Raw genomic sequence first — 17,761 nt, forward strand, 5'->3', positions numbered from 1 at the left:
CATTAATAAAGTCCTTTACATAGGGGGAGTACACTTTAACTGGTGGCAACAGCTGTAGGCACACACTCGTATCCTGTTCGTGACGCCAAAAAGCTATGTGGTAGCTTGGGGGTGTAGGGTATATGGGGTGTAGCTGTACGATTACTAAAGGGTGCTTGCTTAACCCTTTCTATTTGTGACGCCAGGGTGAGGGCTATTCTCTGTATGCTTGTCCTACCGCCACCCTTCCCAAGAGCGATAGGGAGGTATGAAATAATTGAATGTCCACAACCGGAGAGCTTGCTGAAAACAGTCAGAACTTTTACTGAAGATTTTATGCGCGCTTTATAACAGGAACAGTCTCTTTACAAGCAAAGTCTCTTAGATATTGACAGTGGTTGGGACTTTAAGCGTTATAGAGTCCGTAGACTGATATGCGCTGTTCCGCTGGATTTAGGGGATTTAGTTGAGGTCCAGCAGTCATGCTAGCTTTAGCAGGGATTGAGTTTAGGACTCACGTTTTGAGTTAACGCTGAGGCCGGCAGGCTTCTGGCCTAGCTTGTCTTTGAAAGTTGCGCAGATCCGTCCTGATATTCCGGCATCCGCGAGAGCAGCAACCCAAGAGAGCGATCATTGGCGGCAGCTTCCTTTATATGGGCAGGGCTGGCCTTAAGCTGATTGGTCCAATACTTCTGTCAATTATCTGTACAAAGAGTTATGTGCAATCATGTGACCCAAGGACCTCCAAAGGTCCTCCAACATACCATAGAGGAATTAACATAGTCACATGACCGAAGGCCCTGCGATGTTACCAAGGTAAGCATACTAATATACATTATATCAAATATATATATTCAATCATTACAAAACTAGAAAAGAAGCAGGCGACTAGGGGCTGTCCCACCTGGGGGACCCTACCTGAACGTAGTAACTCTGACTTTGGGGACCACCATACAAGGTATGGTATGCAATATGGTACCGAGACACCACATCTGTATTATTGCTGGGACCGTATTGTGAATTTGTTAATAATGTATTTATAAAGTTTAAAGGACATGGTTAGGCGATAGTAATGTGAAGCTCTCAGAATTCTTACCAAACCAAGTGGGCGAACCACATCCTCTGTCTTCAGACCCTTTCAATCTATTGACATTTTGTTCGGTTACGGCCTTTGGCAGTGATTCCGGCCTTAGGGTGACCATATTTCCTAACTGCCATTCAGGGACACTTACTTTCACAAGTGCATTTTGTCAAACTTATACAGCTGTGACAGCTTTGGATAGGGGATAAGATGTTTAAGCACCAGAGTACCCCTTTAACAGGAATTATGTTGCCAGCCTGTCACCTGAGATTAGGAGAATGCTTCTACACTGACAGCAACCACAATCATTACTATGACAGACTATATAAATGATTACAGTGCATTTATATCCAGTGATTCCACTATATGCCTAAATAATACAACCGCTATATAACCGCTATTATTACCATGACAAGCCATATAAGTAATAACAGTGCAGTTACATCCAGTGATGATGTTAGGATGCATTTACAGATAAATGTGCAGCTAGCACTGTGGCTGAGAAGCAAGAAAAGTAGGGGCAGTCCAGGGACAGTGGGACATCACCCAAAAATTGGGGACAGTTGGGAGGTATGGCCTAAGGGCTTACATCATAATTCTTTCATGCACTACTGGTATATGTTGGCAGATGGTCAAAATGTGATCATGATGTATACATGTGTGTACTGGCACAGTCCCTATTGACTTAAATGGCCCACATGTCCTCAACTAGTGAGTACTATATTTATTTCCTGCATGTGTACTTGTATTTTTCAGAACTGAAAATCGCAGAACAGCGGAAACTGACCCAAATGTACTGACTAGTTGATTATGTTTGGGCAATTAAAGCCAATACGCATGTACGAGTATGTATACCCCATGATCACATTGGGGGAGATTTATCAAACCCCTGCAGAGGAAAAGTGGTGTAGTTGCCCATAGCAACCAATCAGGGCCTTTGAAACAAAAAGGATCTGATTGGTTGCTATGGGCAACTGCACCATTCTTTCTCTGCAGGGGTTTTGATAAATCTCCCCCACTGTGACTGTCTGCTGACATATACATGTATTATAGGGTGAAATTATGATGGCAGTAGGTCCAAAAACACAGAAAACTAGGACGATTTATTCTATTACTGATGCTCTCCTGCACCTCACTAAACTATTACCAGATCCAGGAGTCACATATCTGAGGAGAATCCAGGAGATCCACTGTCTGATGCTTCTCCAATACTACAGGCAGGTTGATGTTTCCCCTTCTTCAGTGTCTGCTCACCCGTGACCTCCTCCGGGCACTATCTATGCCCTGACACACAACCCGTGCGATCTGGTGCTCCTCTCACTAATCATCTGAGACGGCAGAGTACGGAGCTGTGTAATCTAGTGTGGTAGCCCTTGGAGAGTGTATGGTAGTGGTGGTATGGTATAAGTATATAAGGGGTTAATGTTAACCCTATAGTTCGTGATGCCAGGCTGAGGGCTGGTATGCTGAATCAGTGTTCCAGCCTATCGCCGCCCTTCCCAGTAACGATAGATGCATAAAATAACTGAAGGTCCACAAGGAGATTGAACTTGAACTTGTGAAGTGCTTGCAATATCCACGGCACAGTAACAGTCTCATACAAACAGTCCTTAGGTTGCTTAGTGACTGACAGTTGTAGCGGACCTTGAGCTAGATATACAGTCTCTGAATTTAGGGAGAGATTTGCAGATCCATCCGGATTTAGGGGAATTATTAGGTCCGGTGATGTTGCAGAGTGTTTGGGAATTGATACACTCTATAATTAGTTTTTCAGCTGTCGCCGCAAGGCTCAGGCCTAACTCACTGCGACAATTGCTGTACAGGTCTTTCCACGTCAGGGGTACAGGAGCAAGAGAGCGAGAAGATGGCCGCCGCTCCCTTATATGGGCAAGGGGAGAGGCGAATCTGATTGGTCCGCACATCTGCCATTCACCATTACATGGTGTAATGGGATTGCTTACGTCACAGGCCCTCCAAAGGTCCTTAAGCTTAATACCATAGAGTTCACCTAGTCACATGACCCGCAGGTCCTGCAACGCTATGGAAACAAGTAATTAACCATTTATTTACATATGTGTTATTCTATTTACATTAACCTTTGCATAAAATACTAATTTATACACTGGAATAGAGGCGACTAGGGGTAGACTGGATGACAGGGATCCCTACGTCCTAGGGACTCTGGCTATGGGGACCCACACATAAATATGTACCGTATAGAATGCGGTACTGGGACACCACAAACCCCCTTACTAAAGATAAGTTGGCCTCGACGTATGTCCCCTGAGACAGAGGAACTAGGACTAGAACAGGATGCTATAGAACAGGATGATCTGTACTTTTGCTATACATCCTAAGTAGACTAAACACATTTACATTCTTTTGATACCTTTCCTAGTATCTGGATTAGACAATTAGAAATCTATCTAGACATATAATGCTATCTAGACATTTAAGCTATCTAGACATTTAAAGCTATTTAGACATTTAAAGAAGCTATCTATACTTTAGTTTCTAGCTTCCTATACAACTTTATTAAACTTATTATACATTTTGAAGCTTACTAGACAATTCGGTAACTATCTGACATGTAGTTGCTAGCTCCTAAGACACTTTATTAGCTCTCTATACATTTTTATGAGGCTAAACTGAACATTAGCACAAACTTCTTGTCAGGATTCGGCAGGCTGAAGGTGGATCCTCTGTGTCAGAGAGGGATTGGCGTGGACCGTACCGGTGGACCGGTTCTAAGTTGCTACTGGTTTTCACCAGAGCCCGCCGCAAAGCGGGATGGTCTTGCTGTGGCGGTAGCAACCAGGTCGTGTCCACCGGTAACGGCTCAACCTCACTGACTGCTGAGAGTGGCATGGGACAGAAGGACTAGACAAAGGCGAGGTCAGACGTAGCAGAAGGTCAGGGCAGGCGGCAAGGTTCCTAGTCAAGGGCAACAGCAGAAGGTCTGGTAACACTGGTAAGGGCATACACAAAACGCTTTCACTAGGCACGAGGCAACAAGATCCAGTAAGGACAGGAAGGGGAAGTGGGTTTAAATAAGCTTGGGGCAGAAGGAAGCTAATACACTGATTGGGCCAGGCACCAATTAGTGGTGCACTGGCCCTTTAAATCTTAGAGCGCCAGCGCGCACGCCCTAGAGAGCGGAGCCGCGCACGCCAGGACCTGACAGCCGGGGAACGGGACAGGTGAGTAGATTGGGATGCGACCCGCGAGCGGGCGCGTCCCGCTACGCGGATCGCATCCCCGCCAGCGGTGACAGTGCAGCGCTCCCGGTCAGCGGGTCTGACCGGGGCGATGCAGAGAGGAAAACGCCGCGAGCGCTCCGGGGAGGAGCAGGGACCCGGAGCGCTCGGCGTAACACTTCTATACATAAGGCTAACTAAACATTAGTACAGCTCTCTATACATTTAGCTTCAAGCTGACTAGACATTTGTATTATCTCACACATTCTACACGCCAACAATAAGTTACCTGTTAGTTAGTACACGAAAGGTATACTGGCTAGCCGGAAGCTAGGTCACAGTAAGGGTGGCTGCTAGGGTCTATCGACTACATGCTACTTACCCCTAGAGCACTTTCAAAACAACCTACTAAGTTATTCCTAGAATTACGCGTTTATTTTCTGTATTAGCAAGAGCACCTACTGGCCAGGCAGAGCATCTCACACACGCAATGAATAAAGAAAAGAAGAAGTGTACCTAACAGTGGCAGGAATTGGGTATCAATATGCTACAATCCCTTAAGTGTTTTCTGAAGTGAGATATTTATTTGTTTTTGTGAATGTACTAGAGAAATTTTGAGGTAGTACATTAAGTGAGTAATCTAGGGTACTATGTGCAAGTACTATTTGAAAGGGAATCCTCCCTATCATTTTTGGTTGAGACAGGTGCTAGCGATGGGCAACAGCAATAATACTACCCTCGGAGGAGCCGAGGTGTCCCCTATTGAGTTACTACTAAACACCTTTAGTTTATTATACATTTGTATGTACAAGAATTAGTTATGTTTTTAGTGTTGAGTGTACACGTGCAGTATGTCGATATTTTCCATGTACAGCTCTAAGTTATTTTAATGTACATAGACATTGGACTATATTTTCTATGTACAAACCTTACTTACTATTTATGTACACAGACACAGGGACATCTTTCTGTGTACAGAACCTTATACAAATTTAATATACATTTATCAACACTCCAACATATTTCCGGTGCATTCACCCGATAAGTGCAACATTTATCATAAGAGTTCTTATGAAGCTGGTGGTATATACATGAAGCAGGCGTGTAAGGATCAGCAGTTCACCTACACTAGGAGTTCAATTGAAAAATGAACACGGCCTTAACCACAACTCAGCCGGGTACAGTCCTTGATGAATCTCCTACAGGCTAGGAGTCTCTTGACTTAATAGTCAGGCACAAGCTTAGTGGTTACGTTGCTGAACTTTAAACTGGAACAACTTAGCACAGTCCTGCTAGGCACTTTTCTTGAACTTGGTTACTGTAAGACAAAATGGTTAGACAGAAAAACAATATGACATTACTTTAGAGTCTTTTTAGAAGATATTCTTCTTCACTCTTGTAGTACCTCTCTTGGTTCCCCTATATCTGCCAACATCAGGGGCAGGATCAGACTTGACATAGCTTTTCCACACCACACTGGTGAGGATAGAGTGGTGGAAAGCAGCTTGAGAAGGGTTTATAGGCTTACTAGCCGGGATCACAGTGGGACAATAGGGCTTGAGCACATCTCCAAATTAGGAGCAACCCATGACCCTTTCGTTGGTACCGTAGGAATTGGCAAACTCTCACTGCTCCGAGAGGGCCTTGGTACATCTGTGGGTACCCCAGGGTTAGACAAACTCTCACTGCTCCGAGAGGGTCTAGGTACCAACTTGGGTGGCCGCAACTTTGGCCTGTTTTCTTCACCCTGTGCAGAATTTGACTCTTGATGGTATGAAGAAGATGAAGAACTTGACTCTTTACTGTACATAGAAGATGATGAACTTGACTCTTTGTTGTACATAGAAGATGATGAACTTGACTCTTTAAGCTCCTCCTCCTTGGGCATGCTGGTGGAGGCTTTAGGAGCAGACCTTGTCGGCTTCAAGTTGAAGGGATCAGACTCCCAATCCGTTGACGGGAAATATTTGAAAGGAAGCTGTGTTGGGGCTGTTGGTCTCGTGACCGCTGCAGCCCATTCTCCACGAAGGCTCTGGACAGGGGTGTACTCCACAATTTCACCCACCTCCAAGGTGTTGAACTTCTTATGGAGATATGGCCTTTGCACTGCTCGCCGGTTTACGAGGATGGTCTGCACAGTGTGGCAGTCATGGAGTGTCCCATAACCTCTGACCTTGTCGAACTTGGCCACAGTTGATCTTCTCCTTTCTAATGGCTCCTCCCCTTCTCGGGGGTGATCCCATTTACAGATGTACAATGCCTCCATTTCTTTGGTATTTTCTTGATACCGCACTCTTTCTTCATGAGGCAAGTGTACGTGCTTTGGAGCATAGAGTTCCTTGTGTCGGGCCTTTAACTTTTCCATCAATTCGGCCAGCTCGGCTTCTTGACGGGCCCTTTCCCTTTCTGCAGTTGGGATTGGTGGGAGTGTTTTCCCAGGTAACGGTTGAAGTACTCTGTGCATGTAATCGATCAGCTCCGGCCCATCTCCGAACACCCATTGCGGTAATTTTGGTGAGCGCGGTCGTGCATTTGTCAAGCTTGATCGAGGAATGACCTCAGGGCTGGAGGAGGAAGAATAGGCCGCCTCTGGCGGGGTACTCACAGCAGACTCCTCCGACGGGATCTCGGCCCACGAGCCCCAGGTCCTGTGGTGAGGGGACAATCTCACCGGTGACGCACCTCTAGGTGTCCCTGCACTGTTTGCTGGAGGTGTCTCTGGCCAATCGTCGTCATCATCAGGCAGTGGGGGAAGATTGCAGGCCCCCTCTTCGTCTAATGACAACCGCTGCAGACGGTCAGCAAGCTCTTGAAAAAGTTGGGCTGCGACTGCCACAACTTTCCGTGTTTCCGGCGCCATTTTGCCAACTTGACCAAGTGGAACGCTGCTCTCCACCATGTCTGTACTCTCCGACTCTCTCTGCAGACTGAAGAGGTTGCTCTGCGTGGCATCTTTTATAGTAGGCTTCTCCAAAATGGCGCTGGACAGGAAGGACTCTATCGGTGCAGCCCCGACTTCTGGTCCCTCCAGAAACAACTCCTGCATCTCCGAGTTCCCTTTCGGCTGGGATACAGCAACTTGGCGTCCACGCCCAGGGGCGGGGCGTGACGCAGCGCGGGCTTTCTTCGCGCGCTTTTTCAGCAGCAGTTCGGCTCCGCCTGTGCTGACCGGACCCGAGGATCGCAGCATGAACTCATTGCGTAGTTTACACATTTTAACTGTAGACAAATCTTCGCCTCCCCCCTTACTTTTCTCTTGGCCCCCTTGTATGGTGCACCACAAACACTGCTCTTGTACACAGCAACACATGAATAAAGTTCGCTTTCTGGGGGGGGGGGGAGTACACTTTCACTAGTGGCAATGGTAGGCACACACCCGAATCCTGTTCGTGCAACGCCAAAAAGGCTTTGTGGTAGCCCTTGGGGGGTGTATGGTAGTGGTGGTATGGTATAAGTATATAAGGGGTTAATGTTAACCCTAGAGTTCGTGACGCCAGGCTGAGGGCTGGTATGCTGAAACAATGTTCTGGCCTATCACCGCCCTTCCCAGTAACGATAGGTTCATAAAATAACTGAAGGTCCACAAGAAGATTGAACTTGAACTTTTTACTGAAGTGCTTGCAATACCCACGGCACAGTAACAGTCTCATACAAACAGTCCTTAGGTTGCTTAGTGACTGGCAGTTGTAGCGGACCTTGAGCTAGATATATGTCACGATGCCGGCTGGCAGGAGGTGGATCCTCTGTGCCAGAGAGGGATTGGCGTGGACCGTGCTAGTGGACCGGTTCTAAGTCACTACTGGTGTTCACCAGAGCCCGCCGCAAAGCGGGATGGTCTTGCTGCGGCGGTAGTGACCAGGTCGTATCCACTAGCAACGGCTCAACCTCTCTGACTGCTGAAGATAGGCGCGGTACAAGGTCGGACAAGGTCGGACGTAGCAGAAGGTCGGGGCAGGCAGCAAGAATCGTGGTCAATAAGGCAATAGCAGGAGGTCAAGTACACAGTATGGACAAACACAGTAACGCTTTCACTAGGCTCTAAGGCAACAAGATCCGGCAGGGGAGTGCAGGGGCAGTGATCAGATATAGTCTGGGAGCAGGTGGGAGCCAATTAAGCTAATTGGGCCAGGCACCAATCATTGGTGCACTGGCCCTTTAAGTCTCAGGGAGCTGGCGCGCGCGCGCCCTAGAGAGCGGAGCCGCGCGCGCCAGCACATGACAGCAGGGGACCGGGACGGGTAAGTGACCTGGGATGCGATTCGCGAGCGGGCGCGTCCCGCTGTGCGAATCGCATCCCCGACGGCCATGACAGTGCAGCGCTCCCGGTCAGCGGGACCGACCGGGGCGCTGCGGAGAGAGAGACGCCGTAAGCGCTCCGGGGAGGAGCGGGGACCCGGAGCGCTAGGCGTAACAGTACCCCCCCCCCTTAGGTCTCCCCTTCTCTTTGTCCGGTAACTGCCTCCCCTGGGATGAGGACACCGGGAAAGAATGGAGGGTTTCCTCAACGGCAGGCAGAACAGCAGGAGTGGGAATGGGGAGGGAGGGCAGAGGGCGAGGCCTGGCACGGGGCAGTGTGACACCAGGACGGGGGCCATGAGGAGGCACCGAGGCTTGCCTGACTGGACTGGGAGGGGGGGAGAGGCACTTCTTATGGCAGGCAGAGTCCGTAAAGACCTTAGGGAGACCGGTTACAGGAGGAACCACAGGGGCACGGCAGGGAGTACTGGGAACCGGTTTAAGGCAGTCCTTGAAACAAGAGGTACCCCAGCTCTTGATCTCCCCTGTGGACCAATCCAGGGTTGGGGAATGGTGTTGAAGCCAGGGTAGTCCAAGGAGAATTTCGGAAGTGCAATTGGAGAGGACCAAAAACTCAATTTTTTCGTGATGAGGTCCGATGCACATTAGGAGGGGCTCCGTGCGGTAACGCACGGTGCAATCCAACCTGACTCCGTTGACCGCGGAAATGTAGAGTGGCTTGACGAGACGGGTCACCGGGATGCGGAATTTATTCACCAAGGAATCCAGAATAAAATTCCCAGAGGCACCGGAGTCCAAGCAGGCCACGGCTGAGAGGGAGGAGTTGGCTGAAGGAGAAATCCCTACGGGCACCGTGAGACGTGGAGAAGCCGACTTAGCATCAAGAGACGCCACACCCACGAGAGCTGGGTGCGAGCGTGCGTTTCCCAGACGTGGAGGACGGATAGGGCAATCCACCAAGAAATGTTCGGTACTGGCACAGTAAAGACAAAGATTCTCTTCCCTACGGCGATTCCTCTCTTCCTGGGTCAGGCGAGACCGATCCACTTGCATGGCCTCCTCGGCGGGAGGCCTAGGCGTAGATTGCAATGGAGACTGTGGAAGAGGTGTCCAGAGATCTAAGTCTTTTTCCTGGAGGAGCTCTTGATGTCTCTCAGAAAAACGCATGTCAATGCGAGTGGCTAGATGAATGAGTTCATGCAGGTTAGCAGGAGTTTCTCGTGCGGCCAGAACATCTTTAATGTTGCTGGATAGGCCTTTTTTAAAGGTCGCGCAGAGGGCCTCATTATTCCAGGATAGTTCAGAAGCAAGAGTACGGAATTGTATGGCGTACTCGCCAACGGAAGAATTACCCTGGACCAGGTTCAGCAGGGCAGTCTCAGCAGAAGAGGCTCGGGCAGGTTCCTCAAAGACACTTCGAATTTCCGAGAAGAAGGAGTGTACAGAGGCAGTGACGGGGTCATTGCGGTCCCAGAGCGGTGTGGCCCAAGACAGAGCTTTCCCAGACAGAAGGCTGACTACGAAAGCCACCTTAGACCTTTCAGTAGGAAACTGGTCCGACATCATCTCCAAGTGCAGGGAACATTGTGAAAGAAAGCCACGGCAAAACTTAGAGTCCCCATCAAATTTGTCCGGCAGGGACAAGCGGAGGCTAGGAGTGGCCACTCGCTGCGGAAGAGGTGCAGGAGCTGGTGGAGGAGATGGTTGTTGCTGCTGTAGCTGAGACTGAAATTGCTGTAGCTGTGACTGAAGCTGCTGTAGCTGCGACTGGAGTTGCTGTGTCATGGTGGTCAAGTACGACAGCTGGTGATCTTGTTGGGCGATCTGTCGGGCTTGCTGGGCGACCAGTGTAGTGAGGTCGGCGACAACTGGCAGAGGAACTTCAGCGGGATCCATGGCCGGATCTACTGTCACGATGCCGGCTGGCAGGAGGTGGATCCTCTGTGCCAGAGAGGGATTGGCGTGGACCGTGCTAGTGGACCGGTTCTAAGTCACTACTGGTGTTCACCAGAGCCCGCCGCAAAGCGGGATGGTCTTGCTGCGGCGGTAGTGACCAGGTCGTATCCACTAGCAACGGCTCAACCTCTCTGACTGCTGAAGATAGGCGCGGTACAAGGGAGTAGACAGAAGCAAGGTCGGACGTAGCAGAAGGTCGGGGCAGGCAGCAAGAATCGTGGTCAATAAGGCAATAGCAGGAGGTCAAGTACACAGTATGGACAAACACAGTAACGCTTTCACTAGGCTCTAAGGCAACAAGATCCGGCAGGGGAGTGCAGGGGCAGTGATCAGATATAGTCTGGGAGCAGGTGGGAGCCAATTAAGCTAATTGGGCCAGGCACCAATCATTGGTGCACTGGCCCTTTAAGTCTCAGGGAGCTGGCGCGCGCGCGCCCTAGAGAGCGGAGCCGCGCGCGCCAGCACATGACAGCAGGGGACCGGGACGGGTAAGTGACCTGGGATGCGATTCGCGAGCGGGCGCGTCCCGCTGTGCGAATCGCATCCCCGATGGCCATGACAGTGCAGCGCTCCCGGTCAGCGGGACCGACCGGGGCGCTGCGGAGAGAGAGACGCCGTAAGCGCTCCGGGGAGGAGCGGGGACCCGGAGCGCTAGGCGTAACAATATACAGTCTCTGAATTTAGGGAGAGATTTGCAGATCCGTCCGGATTTAGGGGAATTATTAGGTCCGGTGATGCTGCAGAGTGTTTGGGATTTGATACACTCTATAATTAGATTGTTCAGCCATCGCCACAAGGCTCATGCCTAACTCACTGCAACAATTGCTGTACAGGTCTTTCCACATCAGGAGTACAGGAGCAAGAGAGCGAGAAGATGGCCGCCGCTCCCTTATATGGGCAGGGGGCGGGGCGAATCTGATTGGTCCGCACATCTGCCATTCACCATTACATGGTGTAATGGGATTGCTTATGTCACAGGGTCTCCAAAGGTCCTTAAGCTTAATACCATAGAGTTCACCTAGTCACATGACCCGCAGGTCCTGCAACGCTATGGAAACAAGTAATTAACCATTTATTTACATATGTGTTATTCTATTTACTTTAACCTTTGTATAAAATACAAATTTATACACTGGAATAGAGGCGACTAGGGGTAGACTGGATGACAGGGATCCCTACGTCCTAGGGACTCTGGCTATGGGGATCCACACATAAATAGGTACCGTATAGAATGCGGTACTGGGACACCACTCTAGCAGCCAGAGCACAGCAGGGAGCGTACACCTAGTGCGGAGCAGGCCATAGGCAGGGGAAGGGAAGAGCACCACAATTGAGGGACAGTGTGCTGCTGAGCAAAAAGTGAGGCCCAAGGCAGAACTCCTGGGTCAGCGGGCAGACCACAAAATGCGGGACAGTCCCGGAGGATACATAGGGAGGTATATTTATAAATTAAAGTGCTTCTACCCTGACCCCAGTCATAGATTATTAATTGTTAACTACCTGGTGCTAGGCATATTCCCAGTCTCAGGCAATGAAAGTTCATCCAGCCAGCACCGCTCTCCTCTTCTCTGCTATGAGGTGAGTGATGTCAGGGGCATAGTGCAGTGGACTTGCCTGCGCGTACGGCACATTTCTTACATTACCTCCATGCGGCTGTTGCTGTTTTAAAGTGGCAGCGCCCAATGGCCCCAAAGGATTGTAAACTGAAGGAGGTGTATTGTGCGTGACATACTGTACAGAGAACAGTCAGTAACTGTATGTTTGCATAGTGACAGCCAGTGGCAAGTGTCAAGTCCTGCCACCAGCGGGCCGCCCTGGGGGTCCGGGCCCCTTACTAGGGTACTGGTTGTACCCCCCTGATGGCGGCCCTGCAGCGGTCGGCAGACGGCTGCTCACGGGCTCAGATCATTCCGGGACACTGCATTGTCCCGGAATGAGGGTGACCGGGACCCGGGACAGACTCTCCAAATGCGGGACTGTCCCGGGCAATCCGGGACACGTGGTCACCCTATCCGGCCTCCAGTCTTCTTGCGGATGAGGCCATAAGGTTTACACACCTGGCTTTGGGGATTTTCTCCCATTCTTCTCTACAGATCCTCTCAATCTCTGTCAGGTTGGATGGAGACCGCCGGTGGAAGCCATTTTCAGGTCTCTACACAGATGTTCCATTGGGTTCGGGCTCTGGCTGGGCCACTCAAGGACATTCACAGAGTTGTCCCAAAGCCGCTCCTGTGTTGTCTTGGCTGTGTGCTTAGGGGCATTGTTGGAACCTTCTTCCTAGTCTGAGGTCCTGAGCGCTCTGGATCAGGTTTTTATTAAAGGAGTTATGTGCTTCAGGACATCTTATCCCCTAATCAAATGATATACAGGTGAAACTCGAAAAATTAGAATAACCTGCAAAAGTTCATTTCTTTCAGTAATGCAACTTAAAAGGTGAAACTGATATATGAGAGAGACTCATTACATGCAAAGCAAGATAGTTCAAGTTGTGATTTGTAATAATTGTGATGATTATGGTTACAGCTCATGAAAACCCCAAAGCACCCTCTTCCCCCCCCCCCCCCCCCCCCTGCCCCCCAATTACTATGATTTGGGGAGCCATGTCATCTGCTGGTGTTGGTCACTGTGCTTTATTCAGGGGCGGATCCAGAGTCTAGTCTCGGGAGGGGCACAATCAGAGTATCGTGTGGTGGTCCACCCGCCCCCTCCCATAGACTTGCATTGAGAAGGCGGGTGCAAGTCTATGGGAGAGGGCTGGTCGACCCCCGCAGCCCGCGCCCAGCGTTCAGAACAAAATGTTCCGAACGCTGGGGCAGTGGACTACCCCTTTAAGTATGCAGCATAGTTCCCCCCACATTTAGTTGGCAGCACAGCCCCCACCCACATTAGTTAGGCAGCAAGGTTCCCCCCACATTAGTTAGGCAGCACAGTTCCCCCACCCCCCTCCACATTAGGTAGGCTGCACAGTACCCCCCAAATTAGGTTGGCAGCACAGTTGCCCCCACAGTAGGTAGGCAGCACAGTTCCCCCCACATTAGGCAGGCAGTATAGTTCCCCCACATTTAGTTGGCAGTATAGTTCCCCCCACATTAGGTTGGCAGTATGTTCCCCCACATTAGGTTGGCAGTATAGTTCCCACACATTAGGTTGACAGCATAGTTTCCCCCACATTAGGTTGGCAGTATGTTACCCCACATTAGGTTGGCAGCATAGTTTTCCCCACACTAGGTTGGCAGTATGTTACCCCACATTAGGTTGGCAGTATAGTTTCCTCCACATTAGGTTGGCAGTATAGTTTCCCCCACATTAGGCTGGCAGCATAGTTTTCCCCACATTAGGCTGGCAGCATAGTTTTCACCACATTAGGTTGGCAGTATAGTTTTCCCCACATTAGGTTGGCAGTATGTTCCCTAACATTAGGTTGACAGCATAGTTCCCCAGCATTAGATTGGCAGCATAGTTCACCAGCATTAGATTGGCAGCGTAGTTCCCCCACATTAGGTTGGCAGTATTGTTTCCCCACATTAGGTTGGCAGTATTGTTTCCTACATTAGGTTGGCAGTATAGTTCCCCATATTAGGTTGGCAGTATGTTACCCCACATTAGGTTGGCAGTATAGTTCCCCCACATTATGTTGGCAGTATAGTTCCCCCACATTAGGTTGGCAGTATAGTTCCCACACATTAGGTTGACAGCATAGTTTCCCCCACATTAGGTTGGCAGTATGTTACCCCACATTAGGTTGGCAGCATAGTTTTCCCCACACTAGGTTGGCAGTATGTTACCCCACATTAGGTTGGCAGTATAGTTTCCTCCACATTAGGTTGGCAGTATAGTTTCCCCCACATTAGGCTGGCAGCATAGTTTTCCCCACATTAGGCTGGCAGCATAGTTTTCCCCACATTAGGTTGGCAGCAGTTTCCCCCACATTAGGTTGGCAGTATAGTTTTCCCCACATTAGGTTGGCAGTATGTTCCCCAACATTAGGTTGACAGCATAGTTCCCCAGCATTAGATTGGCAGCATAGTTCACCAGCATTAGATTGGCAGCGTAGTTCCCCCACATTAGGTTGGCAGTATTGTTTCCCCACATTAGGTTGGCAGTATTGTTTCCTACATTAGGTTGGCAGTATAGTTCCCCATATTAGGTTGGCAGTATGTTACCCCACATTAGGTTGGCAGTATAGTTCCCCCACATTATGTTGGCAGTATAGTTCCCCCACATTAGGTTGGCAGTATAGTTCCCCCACATTAGGTTGGCAGTATAGTTTCCCCACATTAGGTTGGCAGTATAGTTTCCCCACACTAGGTTGGCAGTATAGTTTCCCCACATTAGGTTGGCAGTATAGTTTCCCCACATTAGGTTGGCAGTATAGTTTCCCCACATTAGGTTGGCAGTATTGTTTCCCACATTAGGTTGGCAGTATGTTACCCCACATTAGGTTGGCAGTATAATTCCCCCCACATTAGGTTGGCAGTATAGTTCCCCCACATTAGGTTGGCAGTATTTTTTCCCACATTAGGTTGGCAGTATGTTACCCTACATTAGGTTGGCAGTATAATTCCCCCCACATTAGGTTGGCAGTATAGTTCCCCCACATTAGGTTGCCAGTATTTTTTCCCACATTAGGTTGTAGGTATAGTTCCCCCACATTAGGTTGGCAGTATTGTCCCCCCACATTAGGTTGGCAGTATTGTTTCCCACATTAGGTTGGCAGTATTGTTCCCCCACATTAGGTTGGCAGTATTGTCCCCCCACATTAGGTTGGCAGTATAATCCCCCCCCCCCCACATTAGGTTGGCAGTATAGTTCCCCCACATTAGGTTGGCAGTACAGTTCCCCCACATTAGGTTGGCAGTATTGTTCCCCCACATTAGGTTGGCAGTATTGTTCCCCCACATTAGGTTGGCAGTATAGTTCCCCCACATTAGGTTGGCAGTATAGATCCCCCCCCCCCCCCACATTAGGTTGGCATCGTAATTCCCCCCACATTAGGTTGGCAGTATAATTCCCCCACATTAGGCTGGCAGTATAGTTTCCCCACATTAGGTTGGCAGTATAGTTCCCCCACGTTAGGTTGGCAGTATAGTTCCCCCACATTAGGTTGGCAGTATGTCACCCCACATTAGGTTGGCAGTACAATTCCCCCCACATTAGGTTGGCAGTATAGTCCCCCCCCCCCACATTAGGTTGGCATTGAAATTCCCCCCACATTAGGTTGGCAGTATAATTCCCCCACATTAGGTTGGCAGTACAGTTCCCCCACATTTGGTTGGCAGTATAGTTCCCCCACATTAGGTAGGCAGTATAGTTCCCCCACATTAGGTTGTAGTTCCCCCACATTAGGTTGGCAGTATAGTTTCCCCACATTAGGTTGGCAGTATAGTTCCTCCACATTAGGTTGGCAGTATAGTTCCCCCACATTAGGTTGGCAGTATAGTTCCTCCACATTAGGTTGGCAGTATAGTTCCCACTAGGTGGGCGTTTGGGGTTTCAGCTAACATCTGGCTGCAGGGTTAAATAAATAAATAAATAAAACAGACTTTTTTGGGGGGACATTTTTGTAAGTGAAAATTTAGCTTGAAGGGTATACTGCAGTGTCTCCAGCTGTTGCAAAACTACAACTCCCAGCATTCCCGGACAGCCAAAAGCAGGCTGGGAGTTGTAGTTTTGCAACAGCTGGAGGAACCCTGGTTGGGAAACACTGTTCGGATACTGTCTGACATTCGCCTGAACGCACTGGCTAACGCATCATGGCACTGGTTAGCAGTGTGAACACTGTCTTATGGAGACACTGCTGCTTGAACTATATTTCGTTCATATAAATGTGAAAACTTCCCATGCACACCGTCCTCCCCACCACCTGGTTCCTAGAACGTGGGAGACACAACAGTATTCATAACAAATGTGAAACCATGTGGTAAATGCACATGGTACAATGTTAGTTTATTTCTGTCCCCGTCTCCCCGGCCATTTTCCCGAAGTCACCTCCATTCGATTCAACAAGGCATTGACTTCAACAAAATGGCCGCTACCGTACAACTTTGGAGACACTTTAATAAATGAAATGTCCGGTCCCGGGAAGGGATGAGAGCTGAGATGGGAGGGATGAGGCGAAGAGAATCTCATGTCAGGCTGGTCATAGCGAAGATCTGAAGAGGATGATGAGGGAGGACATGGCGGGGCGGCTTGTCACCCTGATACTGCTGCCTGTTATATGGACGGCAGCCGGCACTAGAGGTCAGTAAACTGAGTAGAAATGAGGAGCGTGTGTGTGTCTGCTGCCCCCTAGTGTCAGTGCTTTAGGAGGAGATGTAGAACATGATTGGCTGTCCAATGAACCAATCACATCGCTGCTTTCATTACCCCCTCCCCCCCTTCTGTCTTAGGCAAATGAGGGCTGTGATATGATTGGTTGCTATGAAGATCAGTGTCTTCATATGTAAAATAATAGGGCACATTCTCATTGCCATAGCGATGACAAAAAAATGTAAAGAAATAATAATAATAAAATGTATTTAAAATAATACGGTACATTCTCATTGCCATAGCGATAACACAAAAAAAATGTTAAAAATAATAATAAAATGTATTTAAAATAATAGGGCACATTCTCATTGCCATAGTGATAACAAAAAAAAATGTAAAAAAATAAATAAAATGTATTTAATACAATAGGGTACATTGTCATTGCCATAGGGATGGCAAAAAAAAAATAATTAAATAAATAAATAAGTAAATAAATAAGTAAAAGTTATTATACTAATTTATATCAGTGGTCTCGAACTGTGAACCTCCAGACTTTGCAAAATCAACGAGTCTTGCAACGACTTTACTTCACAAAAGACCACATCTTGATGCGTTTCGAGTGCAACGAGTCTTGCAATGACTTTACATCACAAAAGACCACATGTTGACGCGTTTCGAGCGCATGCGCTCGAAACACGTCAAGATGTGGTCTTTTGTGATGTAAACAGCTTTATTTTAAACATTTTCATAAAGTCTTGCAAAGAGTTTACATTGTATGCGCTCGAAACGCGTCAAGATGTGGTCTTTTGTGATGTAAAGTCGTTGCAAGATTTTATTCAAGATTTGAAAATAAAGCCGTTTGGACTTTGTTTCATTTATTCACATCTGCCGCAGGGTACTCCTTTGTGTATGCTCATTGGAGGATACACAGCGTATTTCCTGCTGCGCAGCAGATTTAGCATAGTGTGAAATACGCTGTGTAAGTGCTACGTGGGACAGTACCCTTAAAGGGTACCTTTCATCAAAAAAACTTTTGATATAT

The 17,761-nt window shown here is 48.6% G+C and overlaps 1 protein-coding gene across 2 annotated transcripts in view; it reads left to right on the forward strand.

Moving 5' to 3' along the window:
• Window positions 1–776: 776 nt before the first annotated feature.
• IFNAR1 (interferon alpha and beta receptor subunit 1) overlaps window positions 777–17,761 on the forward strand; it is a gene marked incomplete in the record, with an annotated part of 62,893 nt that continues 45,908 nt past the window's right edge. The window contains 1 exon segment of one of the 2 annotated variants that reach the window (XM_056559503.1): window positions 777–795. Coding sequence is in view for 1 of the 2 variants with exons in the window: in XM_056559501.1 (XP_056415476.1) it covers window positions 16,632–16,710 (79 nt within the window). 2 annotated transcript variants of the gene reach the window in all.

The sequence above is a fragment of the Hyla sarda genome, chromosome 2 (assembly GCF_029499605.1).
Source record: "Hyla sarda isolate aHylSar1 chromosome 2, aHylSar1.hap1, whole genome shotgun sequence".
Lineage (NCBI taxonomy): Eukaryota > Metazoa > Chordata > Amphibia > Anura > Hylidae > Hyla > Hyla sarda.